The sequence below is a fragment of the Salmo salar genome, chromosome ssa19 (assembly GCF_905237065.1).
Source record: "Salmo salar chromosome ssa19, Ssal_v3.1, whole genome shotgun sequence".
Taxonomy (NCBI): domain Eukaryota; kingdom Metazoa; phylum Chordata; class Actinopteri; order Salmoniformes; family Salmonidae; genus Salmo; species Salmo salar.
The window spans coordinates 81,256,133-81,276,426 of NC_059460.1; the positions used below are offsets into that span (position 1 = coordinate 81,256,133).

Sequence of the window (20,294 nt, forward strand, 5' to 3'; positions counted from 1 at the left end):
AAGGTGTTGTCACGCTTCACACATCATAGAGTCTGACAGTATAACGACTCCAAGGTGTTGTCACGCTTCACACATCATAGAGTCTGACAGTATAACGACTCCAAGGTCTTGTCAGGCTTCACACATCATAGAGTCTGACAGTATAACGACTCCAAGATGTCACGCTTCACACATCATAGAGTCTGACAGTATAACGACTCCAAGATGTCACGCTTCACACATCATAGAGTCTGACAGTATAACGACTCCAAGGTGTTGTCACGCTTCACACATCATAGAGTCTGACAGTATAACGACTCCAAGGTGTTGTCACGCTTCACACATCATAGAGTCTGACAGTATAACGACTCCAAGGTGTTGTCACGCTTCACACATCATAGAGTCTGACAGCATAACGACTCCAAGGTGTTGTCACGCTTCACACATCATAGAGTCTGACAGTATAACGACTCCAAGGTGTTGTCACGCTTCACACATCATAGAGTCTGACAGTATAACGACTCCAAGGTGTTGTCACGCTTCACACATCATAGAGTCTGACAGTATAACGACTCCAAGGTGTTGTCACGCTTCACACATCATAGAGTCTGACAGCATAACGACTCCAAGGTGTTGTCACGCTTCACACATCATAGAGTCTGACAGTATAACGACTCCAAGGTGTTGTCACGCTTCACACATCATAGAGTCTGACAGTATAACGACTCCAAGGTGTTGTCACGCTTCACACATCATAGAGTCTGACAGTATAACGACTCCAAGGTGTTGTCACGCTTCACACATCATAGAGTCTGACAGCATAACGACTCCAAGGTGTTGTCACGCTTCACACATCATAGAGTCTGACAGTATAACGACTCCAAGGTGTTGTCACGCTTCACACATCATAGAGTCTGACAGCATAACGACTCCAAGGTGTTGTCACGCTTCACACATCATAGAGTCTGACAGTATAACGACTCCAAGGTGTTGTCACGCTTCACACATCATAGAGTCTGACAGTATAACGACTCCAAGGTGTTGTCACGCTTCACACATCATAGAGTCTGACAGTATAACGACTCCAAGGTGTTGTCACGCTTCACACATCATAGAGTCTGACAGTATAACGACTCCAAGGTGTTGTCACGCTTCACACATCATAGAGTCTGACAGTATAACGACTCCAAGGTGTTGTCACGCTTCACACATCATAGAGTCTGACAGCATAACGACTCCAAGGTGTTGTCACGCTTCACACATCATAGAGTCTGACAGTATAACGACTCCAAGGTGTTGTCACGCTTCACACATCATAGAGTCTGACAGTATAACGACTCCAAGGTGTTGTCACGCTTCACACATCATAGAGTCTGACAGTATAACGACTCCAAGGTGTTGTCACGCTTCACACAGCATAGAGTCTGACAGCATAACGACTCCAAGATGTCACGCTTCACACATCATAGAGTCTGACAGTATAACGACTCCAAGGTGTTGTCATGCTTCACACATCATAGAGTCTGACAGTATAACGACTCCAAGGTGTTGTCACGCTTCACACATCATAGAGTCTGACAGCATAACGACTCCAAGGTGTTGTCACGCTTCACACATCATAGAGTCTGACAGTATAACGACTCCAAGGTGTTGTCACGCTTCACACATCATAGAGTCTGACAGCATAACGACTCCAAGGTGTTGTCACACTTCACACAGCATAGAGTCTGACAGTATAACGACTCCAAGGTGTTGTCACGCTTCACACATCATAGAGTCTGACAGTATAACGACTCCAAGGTGTTGTCACGCTTCACACATCATAGAGTCTGACAGTATAACGACTCCAAGGTGTTGTCACGCTTCACACATCATAGAGTCTGACAGTATAACGACTCCAAGGCGTTGTCACGCTTCACACATCATAGAGTCTGACAGTATAACGACTCCAAGGTGTTGTCACGCTTCACACATCATAGAGTCTGACAGTATAACGACTCCAAGGTGTTGTCACGCTTCACACATCATAGAGTCTGACAGTATAACGACTCCAAGGTGTTGTCACGCTTCACACATCATAGAGTCTGACAGTATAACGACTCCAAGGTGTTGTCACGCTTCACACATCATAGAGTCTGACAGCATAACGACTCCAAGGTGTTGTCACACTTCACACATCATAGAGTCTGACAGTATAACGACTCCAAGGTGTTGTCACGCTTCACACATCATAGAGTCTGACAGCATAACGACTCCAAGGTGTTGTCACGCTTCACACATCATAGAGTCTGACAGTATAACGACTCCAAGATGTCACGCTTCACACATCATAGAGTCTGACAGTATAACGACTCCAAGATGTCACGCTTCACACATCATAGAGTCTGACAGTATAACGACTCCAAGGTGTTGTCACGCTTCACACATCATAGAGTCTGACAGTATAACGACTCCAAGGTGTTGTCACGCTTCACACATCATAGAGTCTGACAGTATAACGACTCCAAGGTGTTGTCACGCTTCACACATCATAGAGTCTGACAGTATAACGACTCCAAGGTGTTGTCACGCTTCACACATCATAGAGTCTGACAGCATAACGACTCCAAGGTGTTGTCACGCTTCACACATCATAGAGTCTGACAGTATAACGACTCCAAGGTGTTGTCACGCTTCACACATCATAGAGTCTGACAGTATAACGACTCCAAGGTGTTGTCACGCTTCACACATCATAGAGTCTGACAGTATAACGACTCCAAGGTGTTGTCACGCTTCACACATCATAGAGTCTGACAGTATAACGACTCCAAGGTGTTGTCACGCTTCACACATCATAGAGTCTGACAGTATAACGACTCCAAGGTGTTGTCACGCTTCACACATCATAGAGTCTGACAGTATAACGACTCCAAGGTGTTGTCACGCTTCACACATCATAGAGTCTGACAGCATAACGACTCCAAGGTGTTGTCACGCTTCACACATCATAGAGTCTGACAGTATAACGACTCCAAGGTGTTGTCACGCTTCACACATCATAGAGTCTGACAGTATAACGACTCCAAGGTGTTGTCACGCTTCACACATCATAGAGTCTGACAGTATAACGACTCCAAGGTGTTGTCACGCTTCACACATCATAGAGTCTGACAGTATAACGACTCCAAGGTGTTGTCACGCTTCACACATCATAGAGTCTGACAGTATAACGACTCCAAGGTGTTGTCACGCTTCACACATCATAGAGTCTGACAGTATAACGACTCCAAGGTGTTGTCACGCTTCACACATCATAGAGTCTGACAGTATAACGACTCCAAGGTGTTGTCACGCTTCACACATCATAGAGTCTGACAGTATAACGACTCCAAGATGTTGTCACGCTTCACACATCATAGAGTCTGACAGGAGGCATGTACAGGTCTAAAAAGGGAATAAAATCATCATGATTTTAACAAAAAATAAAAAAATGGTTTGTGATTTAAAAAAAAGAAGGAAAAAGCACATAATGTGAGAATTGCCAAGACAATCAGAGATACCTATGCTGGCATGGAACGCTGGCTCGATGGTTCCTGACGGGAAGAGTACTTAGAAATAACCTAGAAACAGTTTTAGGAACAGAAACTAACAGAGCCTAATACAAACTGAAATGAAGAAGAAGAATTTGTCCAGTCCGTGGTTGCAGACGAAGGACAGGCCCTAGCCTAGCATCTGCTGTTTATAAAGGCTCATGTGCAGGAACATTACAACAAGACCTTTGGGCAAATTGGGTTTGTTGAAAACATGTGCGGTGAATCTCCCCATCCATTCTTCATTGTGTAACTCAGAAGGGATAGTCCCTGCTCTCTCTATAGATAAGGCATAGTCCCTACTCTCTCTATAGATAAGGGATAGGCCCTACTCTGTTCAGAAGCTCTGTAGATAATTATTAATGTAATACACTTGAGGTATTATCTTGTCCCTGTTCATTTCCTGACTGAATGAGCAGGTGGACTCTTTCTGCATGCAAACACACACCCACCCACACACACACAACCTTTCACTGGGTTAATGACCAGGCGTAAACACTGCCCTTGTAGTCCATCATGTCTGTCAAACTCTCCTTAAAATATGTCAAATGACTCACTAAACTTCAGGCTAATCCTTGAAACCACAGTGACAACAACATTGCAGCCAGTGACTGTGTGTATAGATGTATTTGGATATGCGTCTGATACATTCTTTAATAACAGTCACGGGACTGAGGGAGTATAGGCTAGCAGTACAAACATTGGCAGGTTGAAATAAAACCTCTGGCCAAGAGGCGAGGAATTTAGCCGTGAGGAGATGAGATCTCATGTCAGTGAAAAGTGTAAATTAATACTAATTATAGCATTCCAGTAATTGACATTGATTGTAGTTCTTCACAATATAGCATGACCATGGTAAACCAAAAAGGTGGTCCCTAATTGTTTACAACTGCGTTATGCAACAAAGATACTGAGCAACAAAAAATACCCAGCTGGCCTGTCCCATCTGTGCTCGTTTATAAAACAAGTGATCAGTGACTAACAGAACAGAGTCATTCCACTTCAAAAAGCACAAGAAACTGGATTTTAACTCCCAGCAGCTCAGATTGTTCTGAAATCAGGTTCTCTTCTTCTCTGGAGATAGAAACAGATTAGATTCACATTTGTGAAACATACGTTTAAAAAAAAAATATATATATATATATATATATATATATAATATAATATATAATATGATCTCAGAGGAATTAAGCTAATTGAGTGCACCCATATTGGCCATTTTAATGTATAGCATTCATATCATCTTTAATACATATAAATAAATACCGAACATACAATTTGGGTCGTAATTCTTCCTAACAAAGAGATGAGGAAACTAATGAAATTATCAATAGCCACCCCCCCCCGCTTCTCTTCTATTAAAAACCTGATGCATCAACCCAACTCTCCTTGAATAGTCCAAAGAGTGGCAGCTCTCTGAAAGTCTTTATGGTGCAATTCTCATGTGAAGACTTTTCTTACGAGCCCAAAACCTTGATGGAGAAATGGGCTACTTTTAAATGTTGTGACATTTCAAATAATACACTTATAAACCATTGCATGGTAGTCATATGTAGTTCTTACTGCTGCTGATCAGTAAAATGACTAAATAGCTCATTCACTCCCCCCCCAGCCATTACCCAATGCTCTGCTTGACGCATAGTGCAGCCTTCTAGTAGAAGCAGCTCTCCACTCTATTCTGCTAATAGTAGCCTGGACAGCCACTAGTGTGCTTTATGGATCTCCACTGCCCAGGCTACCTAGTTAACATGCCTCACGAGATTGACGTACCTGACAGCCTTTCTTGTGGTGAAATCCGACTACCACGATATGCAACACGGCTCCTTTGAGTTCCTCTTTGCCATTCAACTCCATGGCCTCCCCCCCTGATATTTGGGCAGTTATGTGTTGTTTTCCACTTGAGAGACCAATGTAAACAGCGTTGAAATGAACGGGCGCTGCTCTTGGTGTTTCTTGAATCGACGTCGCGCAAGTCACATAATCAACCCACGGGGAGATTTTCCTCTTCCGCTTCTCTGTTCCAGAAGGGGGATGACGTCACGCAAAATGAAGCGCCACCGTTTGGGCATAACTCTTTTATGATTGTTTTTTTTAAATTTTCTATTCTGTTTGGGCTGCATCAGATCATTGAATGTATGATTCCTTGTACATATTCATTAACCATAGTCATAATGAAAACGACCCTCAGTGCTTGGATACAATACATATTTTTTTTTAAATCGGTGTTTGATTGTTTCTGTCTGATTCTTTTGGTTGATTAGTCGATCGATTACTTCCGCCTTTTTCGAACTAAACATGGCAGCCACTCCAGCTACAAATCCGTCACAGTTGCTCCCACTTGGTTTGTGTGATTTTCTTCATATTGTGTATCAAATTATACAGATAACAAGCACGTCGGTAAAGCTCAGTGCCGGGTTGTATTGAAATATACCCATTTACAGATAGGTAATGCAGGAGTCATGTAAACTAGTAGTTGTAGCATGTCCGCATTGCTAAGTTAGCTAACGTTAGTTAGCTAAGTAGCAAAAGTAGCCAAACCTTACCCGCCGGCCAGGATGTCACAGATATGAGCTAAATGTTTCAACTACAGCAATTTTCTGTATTACATTCATTCCATATGACTTTCATTGATATAGTTTCAGATTCAGTTAGCTAATTACATTGTGAAAGAACGCTAGCTAGCTAGCTAGGCAACCAACCAGATTAGCCAAATTCAAACTCTCGCGGGAATGTTTGGGCTTCTCCAAATCAGGTCATGCAGTTCCCAGGTGCAGGCTTTTGTTCCAGCCCATCACTAACCCACTTGATTCAATCAAATAATACATTAGGCATGGTTATCTGTCTGGACAATGATTACACCTAGCAGAATGAAGATGTGTGTGTTAGGTTGCTGGAACCCTGATACAACGTCTGTACACCCAGTAGTTCTCTTGATCAGCAGTCTGTGATTTCAACATGTATTCTTGTGTTCTTTCAGAGCTTGTGGACAAATGTATAGGTTCCAGAATCCATATCGTCATGAAGAACGACAAAGAAATTGTTGGCACCTTGTTGGGTTTCGACGATTTTGTCAGTATCCTTTACACACAAACGTCCTACGAAGCATCTCATTATTTATCCTTCATTGTACATCTGTGGGAAACCCTTGTGAGTGTTTTTGGAGACCTACGCTCCTATAGGATTTTGCTCTCCAGCCCGACTCAAACCAACGCACCTGCTTGTATTAACCAGCCGTTCATTCGGACCTCGATTAGCTGAAATGGGTGTGTTTTGTATAGAGCTGGAGCAAAAGCCCTCACCCCCAGTCACTCTCCAGGAGGAGGGTTTGCTACCGCTGCAGAAGTATGATACATTGTACAAAACCAGTCATTATTGAATTCAAATGTTTGCCATACTGTAATCATTTAGTTTGTCAAAGTACAAATTATCCTTCACCCACCCAACTTCAGACATGGTGCTAGAGGACGTGACAGAATTGTAAGTACACAAGTATTACAGTTCACTTACATAGGGTGCATCCCAAATGACACTCTATTCCCAATATAGTGCACTACTTTTGACCAGGGCTCATAGTGCTTTAATTAAAAGTAGTGAACAATAGCCTAAATGAATTGCTTTCTTGGGCCCTGTCAAGAAAACAACCCTAGCTAGCCCACCTATGCATTTGTGGAGAACTGAAAGGATGGCTGGAGTCTTTGATAATTTTTAGGGCCTTCCTCTGACACCGCCTGGTATAGAGGTCTTGGATGGCAGGAAGCTTGGCTCGTTCGCACTACCCTCTGTAGTGCCTTGCTTTCGGAGGCCGAGCAGTTGCCATACCAGGCAGTGATGCAACCAGTCAGGATGCTCTCGATGGTGCAGCTGTAGAACCTTTTGAGGATCTGAGGACCCATGCCAAATCTTTTCAGTCTCCTGAGAGGGAATAGGCTTTGTCGTGCCCTCTTCCCGACTGTCTTGGTGTGCTTGGATCATGTTAGTTTGGTGATGTGGACACCAAGGAACTTGAAGCTCTCAACCTGCTCCACTGCAGCCCCGTCGATGAGAATGGGGGCGTGCTCTGTCCTCTTTTTCCTGTAGTCCACAATCATCTCCTTTGTCTTGGTCACGTTAAGGGAGATGTTGTCCTGGCACCCCACGGCCAGGTCTCTGACCTCCTCCCTATAGGCTGTCCCGTTGTTGTCGGTGTCATCGGCAAAATGAATGATGGTGTTTGAGTCGTGCCTGGCCGTGCAGTCATGAGTGTAACTGAGCACGTACCCCTGAGGGGCCCCTGTGTTGAGGATCAGCGTGGTGGATGTGTTGTTACCTACCCTTACCACCTGGGGGCGTCCCGTCAGGAAGTCCAGGATCCAGTTGCAGTGGGAGGTGTTTAGTCCCAGGGTCCTTAGCTTATTGATGAGCTTTGAGGGCACTATGGTGTTAAATGCTGAGCTGTAGTCAATGAATAGCACTCTCACTTAGGTTTTCCTTTTGTCCAGTTGGGAAAGGGCAGTGTGGAGGGCAATAGAGATTGCATCATCTGTGGATCTGTTGTGGCGGTATGCAAATTGGAGTGGGTCTAGGGTTTCTGGGATAATGGTGTTGATGTGAGCCATGACCAGCCTTTCAAAGCACTTCATGGCTACAGATGTGAGTGCTATGGATCGGTAATAATTTAGGCAGGTTAACGTAGTGTTCTTGGGCACAGGCACTATGGTGGTCTGCTAAAAAACATGTTGGTATTCCAGATCGGACAGGGAGAGGTTAAAAATGTCAGTGAAGACAGTTGCCAGTTGGTCAGCGCATGCTCGCAGTACACGTCCTGGTAATCCGTCTGGCCCTGCGGCCTTGTGAATGTTGACCTGTTTAAAGGTCTTACTCACATCGGCTGCGGAGAGTGTGATCACAGTCTTCCGGATTAGCTGGTGCTCTCATTCATGTTTCAGTGTTATTTGCCTCGAAGTGAGCATAGAAGTTATTTAGCTCGTCCGGTAGGCTCGTGTCACTGGGCAGCTCTCGACTGTGCTTCCCTTTGTAGTCTGTAATGGTTTGCAAGCCCTGCTACATCCGACGTGCGTCAGAGCCGGTGTAGTACGATTCGATCTTAGTCCTGTATTGACGCTTTGCCTGTTTGATGGTTCGTCGGAGGGCACAGCAGGATTTCTTATAAGCTTCTGGGTTAGAGTCCCGCTCCTTGAAAGCGGCAGCTCTAGCCTTTAGCTCAGTGCGGATTCTACCTGTAATCCATGGCTTCTGGTTGGGGTATGTACGTAGGGTCACTGTGGGGACGACATCATCGATGCACTTATTGATGAAGCCGGTGACTAAGCTGGTGTACTCCTCAATGCCATCGGAGGAGAATCCCGGAACATATTCCAGTCTGTGCTAGCAAGACAGTCCTGTAGCTTAGCATCTGCTTCCTCTGACCGCTTTTTTATAGACCGAGTCACTGGTGCTTCCTGCTTTAATTTTTGCTTGCAAGCAGGAATCAGGAGGATAGAATTATGGTCAGATTTGCCAAACGGAGGGTGAGGGAGAGCTTTATATGCGTCTCTGTGTGTGGAGTAAAGGTGGTCCAGAGTTTTTTTCCCCCCTCTTGTTGCACATTTAACATGCTGATAGAAATTTGGTAAAACTGATTGAAGTTTCCCTGCATTAAAGTCCCCGGCTACTAGGAGCGCCACCTCTGGGTGAGCTTTTTCTTGTTTGCTTATGGCGGAATACAGCTCATTCAATGCTGTCTTAGTGCCAGCCTCTGACTGTGGTGGTATGTAAACAGCTATGAAAAATACAGATGAAAACTCTCTAGGTAGATAGTGTGGTCTACAGCTTATCATGTGATACTCTACCTCAAGCGAGCAATAACTTGAGACTTCCTTAGATATCGTACACCAGCTGTTATTTACAAAAATACAGAGTCCGCCGCCCCTTGTCTTACCAGACTCCACTGTTCTATCCTGCTGGTACAGCGTACAACCTGCCAGCTGTATGTTGATAGTGTCGTCGTTCAGCCACGACTCCATGAAGCATCAGATGTTAGTGTTTAATGTCCCGTTGGTAGTTTATTCTTCCTCGTAGCTCGTCGATTTTATTCTCCAAAGATTGCACGTTTGCTAGCGGAATGGAGGGAAGTGGTGGTTTTATTCGATCGCTGACAAATTCTCAGAAGGCAGCTCGCCCTTTGGCCCCTTTTTTCTCCCTCCGCCTCATCTTCACGCAAATCGCGGGGATCTGGGCCTGTTCCCGAGAAGGCAGTATATCCTTCGTGTCAGACTCGTGAAAGGAAAAAAAGGATTCTGCCAGTAATCTCAGTCCTGATGTCCAGAAGTTAATTTCGGTCACAAGAGACGGTAGCGGCAACATTGTGTACAAAATAAGTATAACATTTAAAAAAAAAAAAGATGTTTAAAAAAAACACTGGGTTGGGGACACGTAAAACGTCTGCCTTCCTATCCGGCGCCATCTTATGTTGATAAATCCAGCAAACCCATTGACGGTAAAGATGGAGTTACAGCAGTAGCTTCAACCTGTCCCTAATTCTTTCAGCTCTACAGAGTTACCTGGTGTAGGACAGGTGTTGAATCTTTCCTCTTGATGACTCTGTTTTAGTGAAATCACTCCGGAGGGAAGGAGGATCACCAAACTGGATCAGATACTGCTCAACGGCAACAACATCACCATGGTGAGGATATTATCACATACTATAGATTATTATTTGATTGTCAAATGGAGGACCACCATCCTATCCAGGGGGTGTACTTGTATATCTAGCTGCCGTACATTACAGAAACGGGAGATTGGCCCAGAGGGCAGGAGCCTTTCTTACCTTTTACTAGATTGTCAAATGCTTGACGCATCAGTCGTATGCTGATTGTCACTACCCATTCTGTTGTATCCTTCTCTTTTCTAGCTCATACCTGGAGGTGAAGGGCCTGAAGTATGAAAAAAAAAAACAATTTTGCTGAAACTTTGTTTTATGTTGTGGATGTATACTTGCCTTCCTGTCAGTACTTACTTTCTTCAGTTTGTGATAATGTTTTATTTTGGTTTTGAGAAAATAATTGTAACAAAAACATTTTTTCCTAATGAAGGCTTGATAAAGGTTTGTGTACAGAGCAACAGTAACGTGAACCATTTCTACTTTCGTGGTGAGAAACAGTACTATTTTTTTGTTTGTTGTTATAAATAAATCACAGTGATTGAAAATGAACAACCCCCCGTGTGTTAATTTGTAGCTCCTAAAGGACAAGACCGAGCATCATGAACTTCGCGCGCAGTGGGCTGACTGTCCTATCTCTTCTCACCACAGAACATCGGACGTCATTTTCTGTTTATTTCCCGACAATTCTACACTTTAAATCACCGCCGTTCATCGACGGCCAGCAGGTGATCTGCAGCCTGTTTATGGTGCGTCTAGTCTTTTTAATAGTGCATCTGTTGCTTCCAGAGTTGCAATCATCATTTAGTCTCTAGGTTCAGTGTTCAATATTAAGATGAGTTTATTAGCATGAAAAAACAAAAAAACAGGCTAATCTGGACACTGTGGCTGATGTACAAATAGAAACAGCTTTGTTGCTGACATACAAACGAACTGATTGAGTATTGATTGGTATTGTAGTATACACCTGGAAAAGATCACATGGTTTAAAATGAATTCAACCCCACTATTCTCTCATTCCTCTTCATCCCTTCACCTGGGTGCCAGTCTGTTTGTGCTAACATGTCAAATCCTTGTCATGATGCTTGACAAGGACAGCAATCGGAGTAGGAAAGAATACAATAACATCTGGGACCAGGCTACTACTTCCTCCTCTCATGCATCTCAGTACATTGAGGGCTTCTCTTCTCCTTTCGGATTGGTCACTTTTTCCAGGTTCTTGCTGATGATGTCATACAGTTCCACCTGCAACACACACAAACACAGACACATTGATGAAGTGAGTGGTCTTGTATACTGGTGTTTTATCTTTTAATTTTGCGTTTTTATTTCACCTTTTATTTAACTCAGGGATTCTATCTTGCAACCTTTCGGTTACTAATCTAACGCTCTGACCCTATAGGCCTATAGCTGGATCTGCACAATCAACGTTGTGGGAAATGGTTTCATCTTGACGTTGCGTCTACTTTTGAGGTCTGAAAACATCTGACGAACGTTCATTTATGAGTGACCTTCACTTGTTTACTTATAGATTGACTTATTAAAGCTGCAATATGTACCTTTTTTTAGGGGGCGACCTGACCAAATTCACATAGAAATGCGAGTTATAGATCTGTCATCCTCATTGAAAGAAAGTCTAAAGTTGTAGATCTGTTCTATATGCACTATTTCTATGCTTCCAGTTAAGTTTTATTTTTGTGTCTTTTACTTTTTGATAGTATCTTGTCTCTCCCAAATGGTACCCGTTTCACTATATAGTGCACTACTTTTGTCCAGAGCCCATAGGGCCCTGGTCAAAAGTAGTGCACTATATAGGAAATAGGGTGCCATTTGAGATTAAATCAGTCACTCACATAGAAGCCACGGATGTCCAGGAGGATGACTCTGATGTCAGAGTAGACGGCCTCATCTTTCTCATGGACCAGTGAGCGGTAGTCCATCTGATTTTAACCAGGAGGAGGAGAAGAAACAGAGGGATGAGGAAGGAAGAGGACAAGGAGGGATGTGTTACGACATCAGGTTGAATACAGAATTGGGTTTTTGTCTACAAATGCCACATCCTCACCACGTGGGTTGACTTGGAGGCTTTAGCCACTGCATCACCTCTCTCTGAAAAGTACCTGAAGGAACAATAGTGACTGTCACATGTATAATATTCATTTTTGTCAAATGTATAATGACCTCCCAAGAGCTCTAGGTTACTTGAAAGCATGAAAATGTGTCCTACTTGTTAATGTTGGTGTGGAAGCCGTCCACTTTTGTCTTCACTGCAGCTATTCTCTCCAAGATTTTCTCCTGGATATAGCACAGGGAGATGTCAATTTTGATGAAACACCATGAGCCTCAGTTATAAACGCTGCGTGCGTACAAAATCTACCCCCAAAAACATGCATGAAGCAGTTTTTCCCACAAAAGTAGCGATTTTAAAATAAATAAATTAACATGGCGTGAGAACGGTCCAGTGTGGCTCAGTTGGTAGAGCATGGTGTTTGCAACGCCAGGGTTGTGGGTTTGATTCCCACGGGGGACCAGTACGGAAAAAATATAAAAAATTCATGAAAATGTACTGTAAGTCGCTCTGGATAAGAGCATCTGCTAAATGACTAAAATGTAAATGTGCTTTACCTACACGCAAACTTACATTCTCTAGTGGATGAAGTATTATATTGCAAGCCGACAGGTAAGGATGTGCAAATGGAGGATATGTTGATATGCTTAAAAAACAAGATTACAGCCATTTGCTAGTGAGAAGAGTGAAAATCGCTGCATTTTATTTGGGGAATCTAAAATAAAGTCATATGAATCTTGTTTCCCATTTTATTTTTAACTCTTGCAGAATAAATTCCTTGCGTTTTCTAACGGTGACGGGTTCGTATTCCCGAAGTAGCCGTACAATGAATTACCATGCGCATTGCATTTAATTGGGCCTAGTAAATAGTAGACTATGTATTTAAAGTGTTGCTGTATGCAATCCCATAGGCAGCAGTTTTTTTTATAATACACAGGCGAATTCAACAGGTGATCAGAGTTTTTTTTTTTTTTACACTAAAGTACATATGCTAGTACTGTAATTTCAATTTTTTTGGACTAGCCTAAACAATGTTTCAGAATTTGCGCGCAGACCAGCATATTGGGGGGGGGGAAAGTCGATTCAAAACATTGTTCAATTGAAACGTTCTACTGACAGGTCCAATTTGACATTGTTTTCTTTCAGAAACTGTCACAGTCCTTTGCCAAATACAGCATAAGTTACTTCAAAAGATTAAAGCATTCTGCCAAAACCTCAAAACATTTGATCAAATTTGCTCTTTCTTTTAGAAACTGTCGTGGCCCATTTCCAATAGTTCCAAATTATACAGCAAATAAAGGGAGTTATTGTCACCATAAAAGGCGGAGGTCTTTTTTTCCAGACAGCGTCATAATGCTCGTTCACACGCGCACACTTTTAGGATGGGTTTGATTTATAGCGGAAAACATTGCTATGTATGGCGACTGCTAAGTTTTTCTAAAATCAATATTTGTAGATGTATGTATTTTCAAAAATGACGCATTCAGATATTTAGTGTGACATTTACACAACGGTTATAAATGAGGCCCTCGGGAGAATGCAGTTCCATCTGTAGCAGCTTTCCCCTTTTTCAGGAATGACCACTTGACTTTAAAGATAAACAAGTGTTTGACCATTTACCTGGATTGCAACGCCAAAGTCGTTCCCATCCTCTATTTTGGGGATGAGATGCTGAATCCAGCAGGACACCTAAAACGACACCGACACCAATGACTACAGAACATGTACCTCTTCACCAACATTTGCATCTCTTTCAGTTCACCACAAGATGTCACTGTTTCTTCTATTGTATTCTTACTGTAATGATGGTCTCCCTCAGTGATAGTATCTCTGGTTAGGTCTTCCTGTAATGATGGTCTCTCTCAGTGATAGGATCTCTGGTTATTCTTACTGTAATGATGGTCTCAGTGATAGGATCTCTGGTTATTCTTACTGTAATGATGGTCTCCCTCAGTGATAGGATCTCTGGTTATTCGTACTGTAATGATGGTCTCCCTCAGTGCTAGTATCTCTGGTTATTCTTACTGTAATGATGGTCTCAGTGATAGGATCTCTGGTTATTCTTACTGTAATGATGGTCTCCCTCAGTGATAGTATCTCTGGTTATTCGTACTGTAATGATGGTCTCTCTCAGTGATAGTATCTCTGGTTATTCTTCCTGTAATGATGGTCTCAGTGATAGTATCTCTGGTTATTCTTACTGTAATGATGGTCTCCCTCAGTGATAGTATCTCTGGTTATTCTTACTGTAATGATGGTCTCAGTGATAGTATCTCTGGTTATTCTTACTGTAATGATGGTCTCCCTCAGTGATAGTATCTCTGGTTATTCTTACTGTAATGATGGTCTCCCTCAGTGATAGTATCTCTGGTTATTCTTACTGTAATGATGGTCTCTCTCAGTGATAGTATCTCTGGTTATTCTTACTGTAATGATGGTCTCCCTCAGTGATAGTATCTCTGGTTATTCTTACTGTAATGATGGTCTCAGTGATAGTATCTCTGGTTATTCGTACTGTAATGATGGTCTCCCTCAGTGATAGTATCTCTGGTTATTCTTACTGTAATGATGGTCTCAGTGATAGTATCTCTGGTTATTCTTACTGTAATGATGGTCTCCCTCAGTGATAGTATCTCTGGTTATTCTTACTGTAATGATGGTCTCCCTCAGTGATAGTATCTCTGGTTATTCTTACTGTAATGATGGTCTCCCTCAGTGATAGTATCTCTGGTTATTCTTACTGTAATGATGGTCTCCCTCAGTGATAGTATCTCTGGTTATTCTTACTGTAATGATGGTCTCAGTGATAGTATCTCTGGTTATTCTTACTGTAATGATGGTCTCCCTCAGTGATAGTATCTCTGGTTATTCTTACTGTAATGATGGTCTCCCTCAGTGATAGTATCTCTGGTTATTCTTACTGTAATGATGGTCTCCCTCAGTGATAGTATCTCTGGTTATTCTTACTGTAATGATGGTCTCCCTCAGTGATAGTATCTCTGGTTATTCTTACTGTAATGATGGTCTCAGTGATAGTATCTCTGGTTATTCTTACTGTAATGATGGTCTCCCTCAGTGATAGGATCTCTGGTTATTCTTACTGTAATGATGGTCTCCCTCAGTGATAGGATCTCTGGTTATTCTTACTGTAATGATGGTCTCCCTCAGTGATAGTATCTCTGGTTATTCTTACTGTAATGATGGTCTCCCTCAGTGATAGGATCTCTGGTTTCACTCTGTCCAGCAGCTTCACAATCTTCTCATTCCCTTTGATAAGGCCACAGCTTGGAGCTGAAAGACACAAAGGGAATAACACCAACTGATTTTCTAAGGCTATTTTAAATAGTTTGTCTTAAGCTGGGGAACAACAGCCATGACTCTGACAGCTGTCTCTCACCTTTCTTCTTCTTCTTCTTGTCATCATTCTTGTCAGTCTCCATTTCCTGGAGGGAGAAAAATCAGTTAGTCTGTACCTATAGCCCTCATTCAGTCTGTACCTATAGCCCTCAGTCAGTCTGTACCTATAGCCCTCAGTCAGTCTGTACCTATAGCCCTCAGTCAGTCTATAGCCGTCAGTCAGTCAGTCAGTCTGTACCTTTATCCGTCAGTCAGTCTATAGATGTCAGTCAGTCTTTAGCCGTCCGTCAGTCAGTCTTTAGCCGTCCGTCAGTCAGTCTGTAGCCCTCAGTCAGTCTGTACCTATAGCCCTCAGTCAGTCTGTACCTATAGCCCTCAGTCAGTCTGTAGCCCTCAGTCAGTCAGTAATCATAGCCATCAGTCAGTCAGTCAGTCTGTACCTATATCCGTCAGTCAGTCTGTAGACGTCAGTCAGTCTGTAGCCATCAGTCAGTCAGTCTGTAGCTGTCCGTCTGTAGTCATATCAGTCAGTCTGTAGCCGTCAGTCAGTCAGTCAGTCAGTCAGTCAGTCAGTCAGTCAGTCAGTCAGTCTGTAATCATAGCCATCAGTCAGTCTGTAGCCATAGCATCTATCAGTCTGTAGTCATAGCCATCTATCAGTCTGTAGTCATAGCCATCTATCAGTCTGTAGTCATAGCCATCTATCAGTCTGTAGTCATAGCCGTCTATCAGTCTGTAGTCATAGCCATCTATCAGTCTGTAGTCATAGCCATCTATCAGTCTGTAGTCATAGCCATCTATCAGTCTGTAGTCATAGCCATCTATCAGTCTGTAGTCATAGCCATCAGTCAGTCTGTAGTCATAGCCATCTATCAGTCTGTAGTCATAGCCATCTATCAGTCTGTAGTCATAGCCGTCTATCAGTCTGTAGTCATAGCCATCTATCAGTCTGTAGTCATAGCCATCTATCAGTCTGTAGTCATAGCCATCTATCAGTCTGTAGTCATAGCCGTCTATCAGTCTGTAGTCATAGCCATCTATCAGTCTGTAGTCATAGCCATCTATCAGTCTGTAGTCATAGCCATTTATCAGTCTGTAGTCATAGCCATCTATCAGTCTGTAGTCATAGCCATCTATCAGTCTGTAGTCATAGCCATCTATCAGTCTGTAGTCATAGCCATCTATCAGTCTGTAGTCATAGCCATCTATCAGTCTGTAGTCATAGCCATCTATCAGTCTGTAGTCATAGCCATCTATCAGTCTATTGTCATAGCCATCTATCAGTCTATTGTCATAGCCATCTATCAGTCTATTGTCATAGCCATCTATCTTTCAGTCAGTCTGTAGTCATAGCCATCTATCAGTCTGTAGTCATAGCCATCTATCAGTCTGTAGTCATAGCCATCTATCAGTCTGTAGTCATAGCCGTCTATCAGTCTGTAGTCATAGCCATCTATCAGTCTGTAGTCATAGCCATCTATCTTTCAGTCAGTCTGTAGTCATAGCCATCTATCAGTCTATTGTCATAGCCATCTATCAGTCTATTGTCATAGCCATCTATCAGTCTATTGTCATAGCCATCTATCTTTCAGTCAGTCTGTAGTCATAGCCATCTATCAGTCTGTAGTCATAGCCATCTATCAGTCTGTAGTCATAGCCATCTATCAGTCTGTAGTCATAGCCGTCTATCAGTCTGTAGTCATAGCCATCTATCAGTCTGTAGTCATAGCCATCTATCAGTCTGTAGTCATAGCCATCTATCAGTCTGTAGTCATAGCCATCTATCTTTCAGTCAGTCTGTAGTCATAGCCATCTATCAGTCTATTGTCATAGCCATCTATCAGTCTGTAGTCATAGCCATCTATCTTTCAGTCAGTCTGTAGCCAAAAACCAACCGGAGACGCCCCACTCTACAGGAACTGAGTAAAGCAGAGATCTCCTCTTCACATGAGAGAGTAAGGTGGAGAGTCATGTTGGTGGACATCCTATCCTCACCAGGGAGCCAAGAGGTTTACATCAAGTTAATAAATCCTGTTGATCTATATGGTCAGCATTCCCTACTACATATATAGTGCACTACTTTTGACCAGGACTCATAGTAGTGCACTAAATAGTGAATAGGGTGCCATTTGGGATGCAGCCATGTATCTGGTTAGAAGAGCATGATAGTCAGTCACCTCATCCTCCGCAGTGGGAGGGTCTGGTATGGGGATGTCCAGAGGGGCTTGGAGAGTGGACAGGTCTGGGATGTTGAGATCATCCTCCTGGAAGAGACATGGGAGGGAGGGAGAGACGAGAGGACGGGAGGTAGAGGGAGGGGGGAGGGAGAGATAGATGAGAGGAAGGGAAGGGAGGTAGAAGGTGGAGGGAGGTAGAGGGTGGAGGGAGGGAGAGATAGATGAGAGGAAGGGAAGGGAGGTAGAAGGTGGAGGGAGGTAGAGGGTGGAGGGAGGGAGAGATAGATGAGAGGGAGGGAGGTGGAGGGAGGGAGAGATAGATGAGGGGGAGGGAGGGAGAGATAGATGAGAGGGAGGGAGGTGGAGGGAGATAGATGAGAGGGAGGGAGAGATAGATGAGAAGGAGGGAGAGATGGATGAGAGGGAGGGAGGTGGAGGGAGATAGATGAGAGGGAGGGAGAGATAGATGAGAAGGAGGGAGAGATAGATGAGAGGTAGAGGGAGATAGATGAGAGGGAGGGAGAGATAGATGAGAAGGAGGGAGAGATAGATGAGAGGTAGAGGGAGATAGATGAGAGGGAGGGAGAGATAGATGAGAAGGAGGGAGAGATGGATGAGAGGGAGGGAGGTGGAGGGAGATAGATGAGAGGGAGGGAGAGATGGATGAGAGGGAGGGAGAGATGGATGAGAAGGAGGGAGAGATAGATGAGAAGGAGGGAGAGATAGATGAGAGGGAGGGAGGTAGAGGGTGGAAGGAAGATATGAAGGATGAAAGGAAGGTCAATTTCACAATGTAATGAAGAGACAGACAGTGACACATGAACTAATCAATGAGGCTTACCTTCAGCAGGTTGTCCAGCTGAGAGATCTTCAACGGGATGTAGTTGGAAAATAGATCATCTGCCTAAAACAAAACAGAACTTGGTAAGCGGTAACTCCCCCATTCTCCCACGAAAAGCACGCCCCCTTTCTATTTCAAGTGGTAATGCAATCGCACCAGCACACTTTTTGTTTTTAACACAATAAGGCAAAAACGTTGACTAACCTGTTGATACAGAGAGTGGTGGAAGTGCTCCACCTAAAGGCAAAGGGATGAAATGAACATGTGTGTAAGTGGTGCAACATTTGGAAATAGGTTTACTAAACTTTTACTCTAAAACATCTTAAACTCACAAGCAGGATCAATGTTAAACTACGATCAATTGTGTAATCTATTGTAAATTAGCCTTCACTCACACACACACACACACACACACACACACACACACACACAACTATACAAAGGTTGTGTTCCAGTCGACTGCAAAGCATTTTTTATATACCTGGAACGCCCACTCAACCTCGTAAACCTAGAGTGTAATCATTACGCTGATTCTGTTTCGCCACAAACCGTTTACACCTAACGGAAAACGCAAACGAGAATTTCTATTGGACAAATTAAGGTAGATGCCTCCGTTTCGATCCGTTTGCTTCGTAATGAATACACCCCTGGGGCCATGTTCAGTTACCAAACTTTCTCGATCGTTGCAGATATAAATACCATGAATCGAGACAATGTGAGTCCGTATTCTACATGTCAGACTGGTCTACATGAACTATTTATATCGGAACGTCCCAAACAGTTTAATCCTGCTGAACGTGGCCCAGTAAAACCGTTTAGCCAGATAGTTTTTTTTTTTTGGCTTTCGCTTTTGTCTGGAAGCATGACTAGGATTTTACAATTCCAACCAACAAATTATGCATAACAGACCAAAATGGAACAAGTTATCTTTGCTTGCAGGCCATGTCGCATGAAAAACAGTTGAAACCTTATTAAACCATTTGCGCAAAGTTAAAGGGGAACATATGATGTAAAATAAAATAAAAAAAATGGCCCAATTAACGCCTACATTTATTAACAACATGTGCATGAGTTAGTGCTTACCTTTACTGCGTTCACGCTTTTTATTTTCATTACAGATGATTTCGACATTTTGAGCGAACGGTTGTGCGTATAGTTGAAAGTAAAAGGTCCGTAGTTGGTTCCTCCGTTTCCTACTTTCGATTTCAAAGGATTATATTCAAAACCCGCCTGATCAAGCCACACCCACTGAATGAATGTATTCCTCCAGAAATGAAATAACTTGATAATTAACACATATTGTTGAATTAAACGGCCGTTTCAAATAGAGTTGTTGGCTCACAAACTCATTTTTGAAGACCAAGTCCTAAACTATCCATACAGTATAACGCATTTTCACTGAAGAAATGTAACGTTAGGCCAACCCTTAATTCCACCGTCTAACTAACTAACACATGGGACATATTGATATTTTTGCATTAAAGTTAAATGATAATATGCCAAAGTTTTCTCTCAAACTCACTGATTATCATTGACCACCAGATGGAAGCACACATCAAGGCTTCTTCTCTTTCCCACGGAGGGACTGTGTGCGTCCTCACTTCACCTTTCACTTTGACTGATAAGCCACACATGCATAACAGCAGCTGTGGAAAAAGTACCC

General features: G+C 43.0%; 3 protein-coding genes across 6 annotated transcripts in view; 1 reads left to right on the forward strand and 2 right to left on the reverse strand.

The window, feature by feature from the left end:
• Positions 1-5,558, reverse strand: part of LOC106579705 (late secretory pathway protein AVL9 homolog) — a 54,985-nt gene extending 49,427 nt beyond the window's left edge. For all 3 annotated transcript variants that reach the window (XM_045702803.1, XM_045702804.1, XM_045702802.1), the window contains exon 1: positions 5,322-5,558. In XM_045702803.1, coding sequence (XP_045558759.1) covers positions 5,322-5,405 — 84 coding nt within the window. In that variant the 5' untranslated portion in view covers positions 5,406-5,558. The remainder of the gene's footprint in view (positions 1-5,321) is intronic.
• Positions 5,559-5,837: 279 nt separating this feature from the next.
• lsm5 (U6 snRNA-associated Sm-like protein LSm5) lies at positions 5,838-10,732 on the forward strand. Its single transcript, NM_001146660.1, is given in 5 exon segments — positions 5,838-5,892; positions 6,529-6,624; positions 7,001-7,028; positions 10,140-10,212; positions 10,441-10,732. Coding segments are annotated over 5 exon segments (276 nt in total). The 5' UTR covers positions 5,838-5,846; the 3' UTR covers positions 10,474-10,732.
• A 272-nt stretch (positions 10,733-11,004) lies between these two features.
• Positions 11,005-20,006, reverse strand: LOC106579706 (proteasome activator complex subunit 2). 2 transcript variants are annotated; one of them, XM_045702805.1, is made up of 11 exons: positions 19,715-20,006; positions 18,836-18,868; positions 18,632-18,694; positions 17,791-17,877; positions 15,654-15,699; positions 15,450-15,583; positions 13,877-13,945; positions 12,416-12,483; positions 12,254-12,308; positions 12,042-12,128; positions 11,005-11,433 (listed from the first exon to the last, which is right to left on the reverse strand). In XM_045702805.1, exons 1-11 carry the CDS (start codon positions 19,760-19,762, stop codon positions 11,353-11,355), a joined length of 771 nt encoding a protein of 256 aa, XP_045558761.1. In that variant the 5' UTR covers positions 19,763-20,006; the 3' UTR covers positions 11,005-11,352. The 2 variants fall into 2 exon arrangements, with proteins under 2 accessions (XP_045558761.1, XP_014015323.1); XM_014159848.2 differs by having other exon boundaries at positions 15,450-15,547; positions 19,715-20,004.
• Positions 20,007-20,294: the final 288 nt, after the last annotated feature.

Bases quoted from the DNA above. Each gene is read 5' to 3' on its own strand.
- LOC106579706 (XM_045702805.1), bottom strand. From the start codon at position 19,762: ATGTCGAAATCATCTGTAATGAAAATAAAAAGCGTGAACGCAGTAAAG. The intron at 18,869-19,714 runs GTAAGCACTAAC...CTTTGCCTTTAG, and splicing joins AAAGCGTGAACGCAGTAAAG to GTGGAGCACTTCCACCACTC. The intron at 15,584-15,653 runs GTGAGAGACAGC...AAATAGCCTTAG, and splicing joins CAAGAAGAAGAAGAAGAAAG to AAAATCAGTTGGTGTTATTC.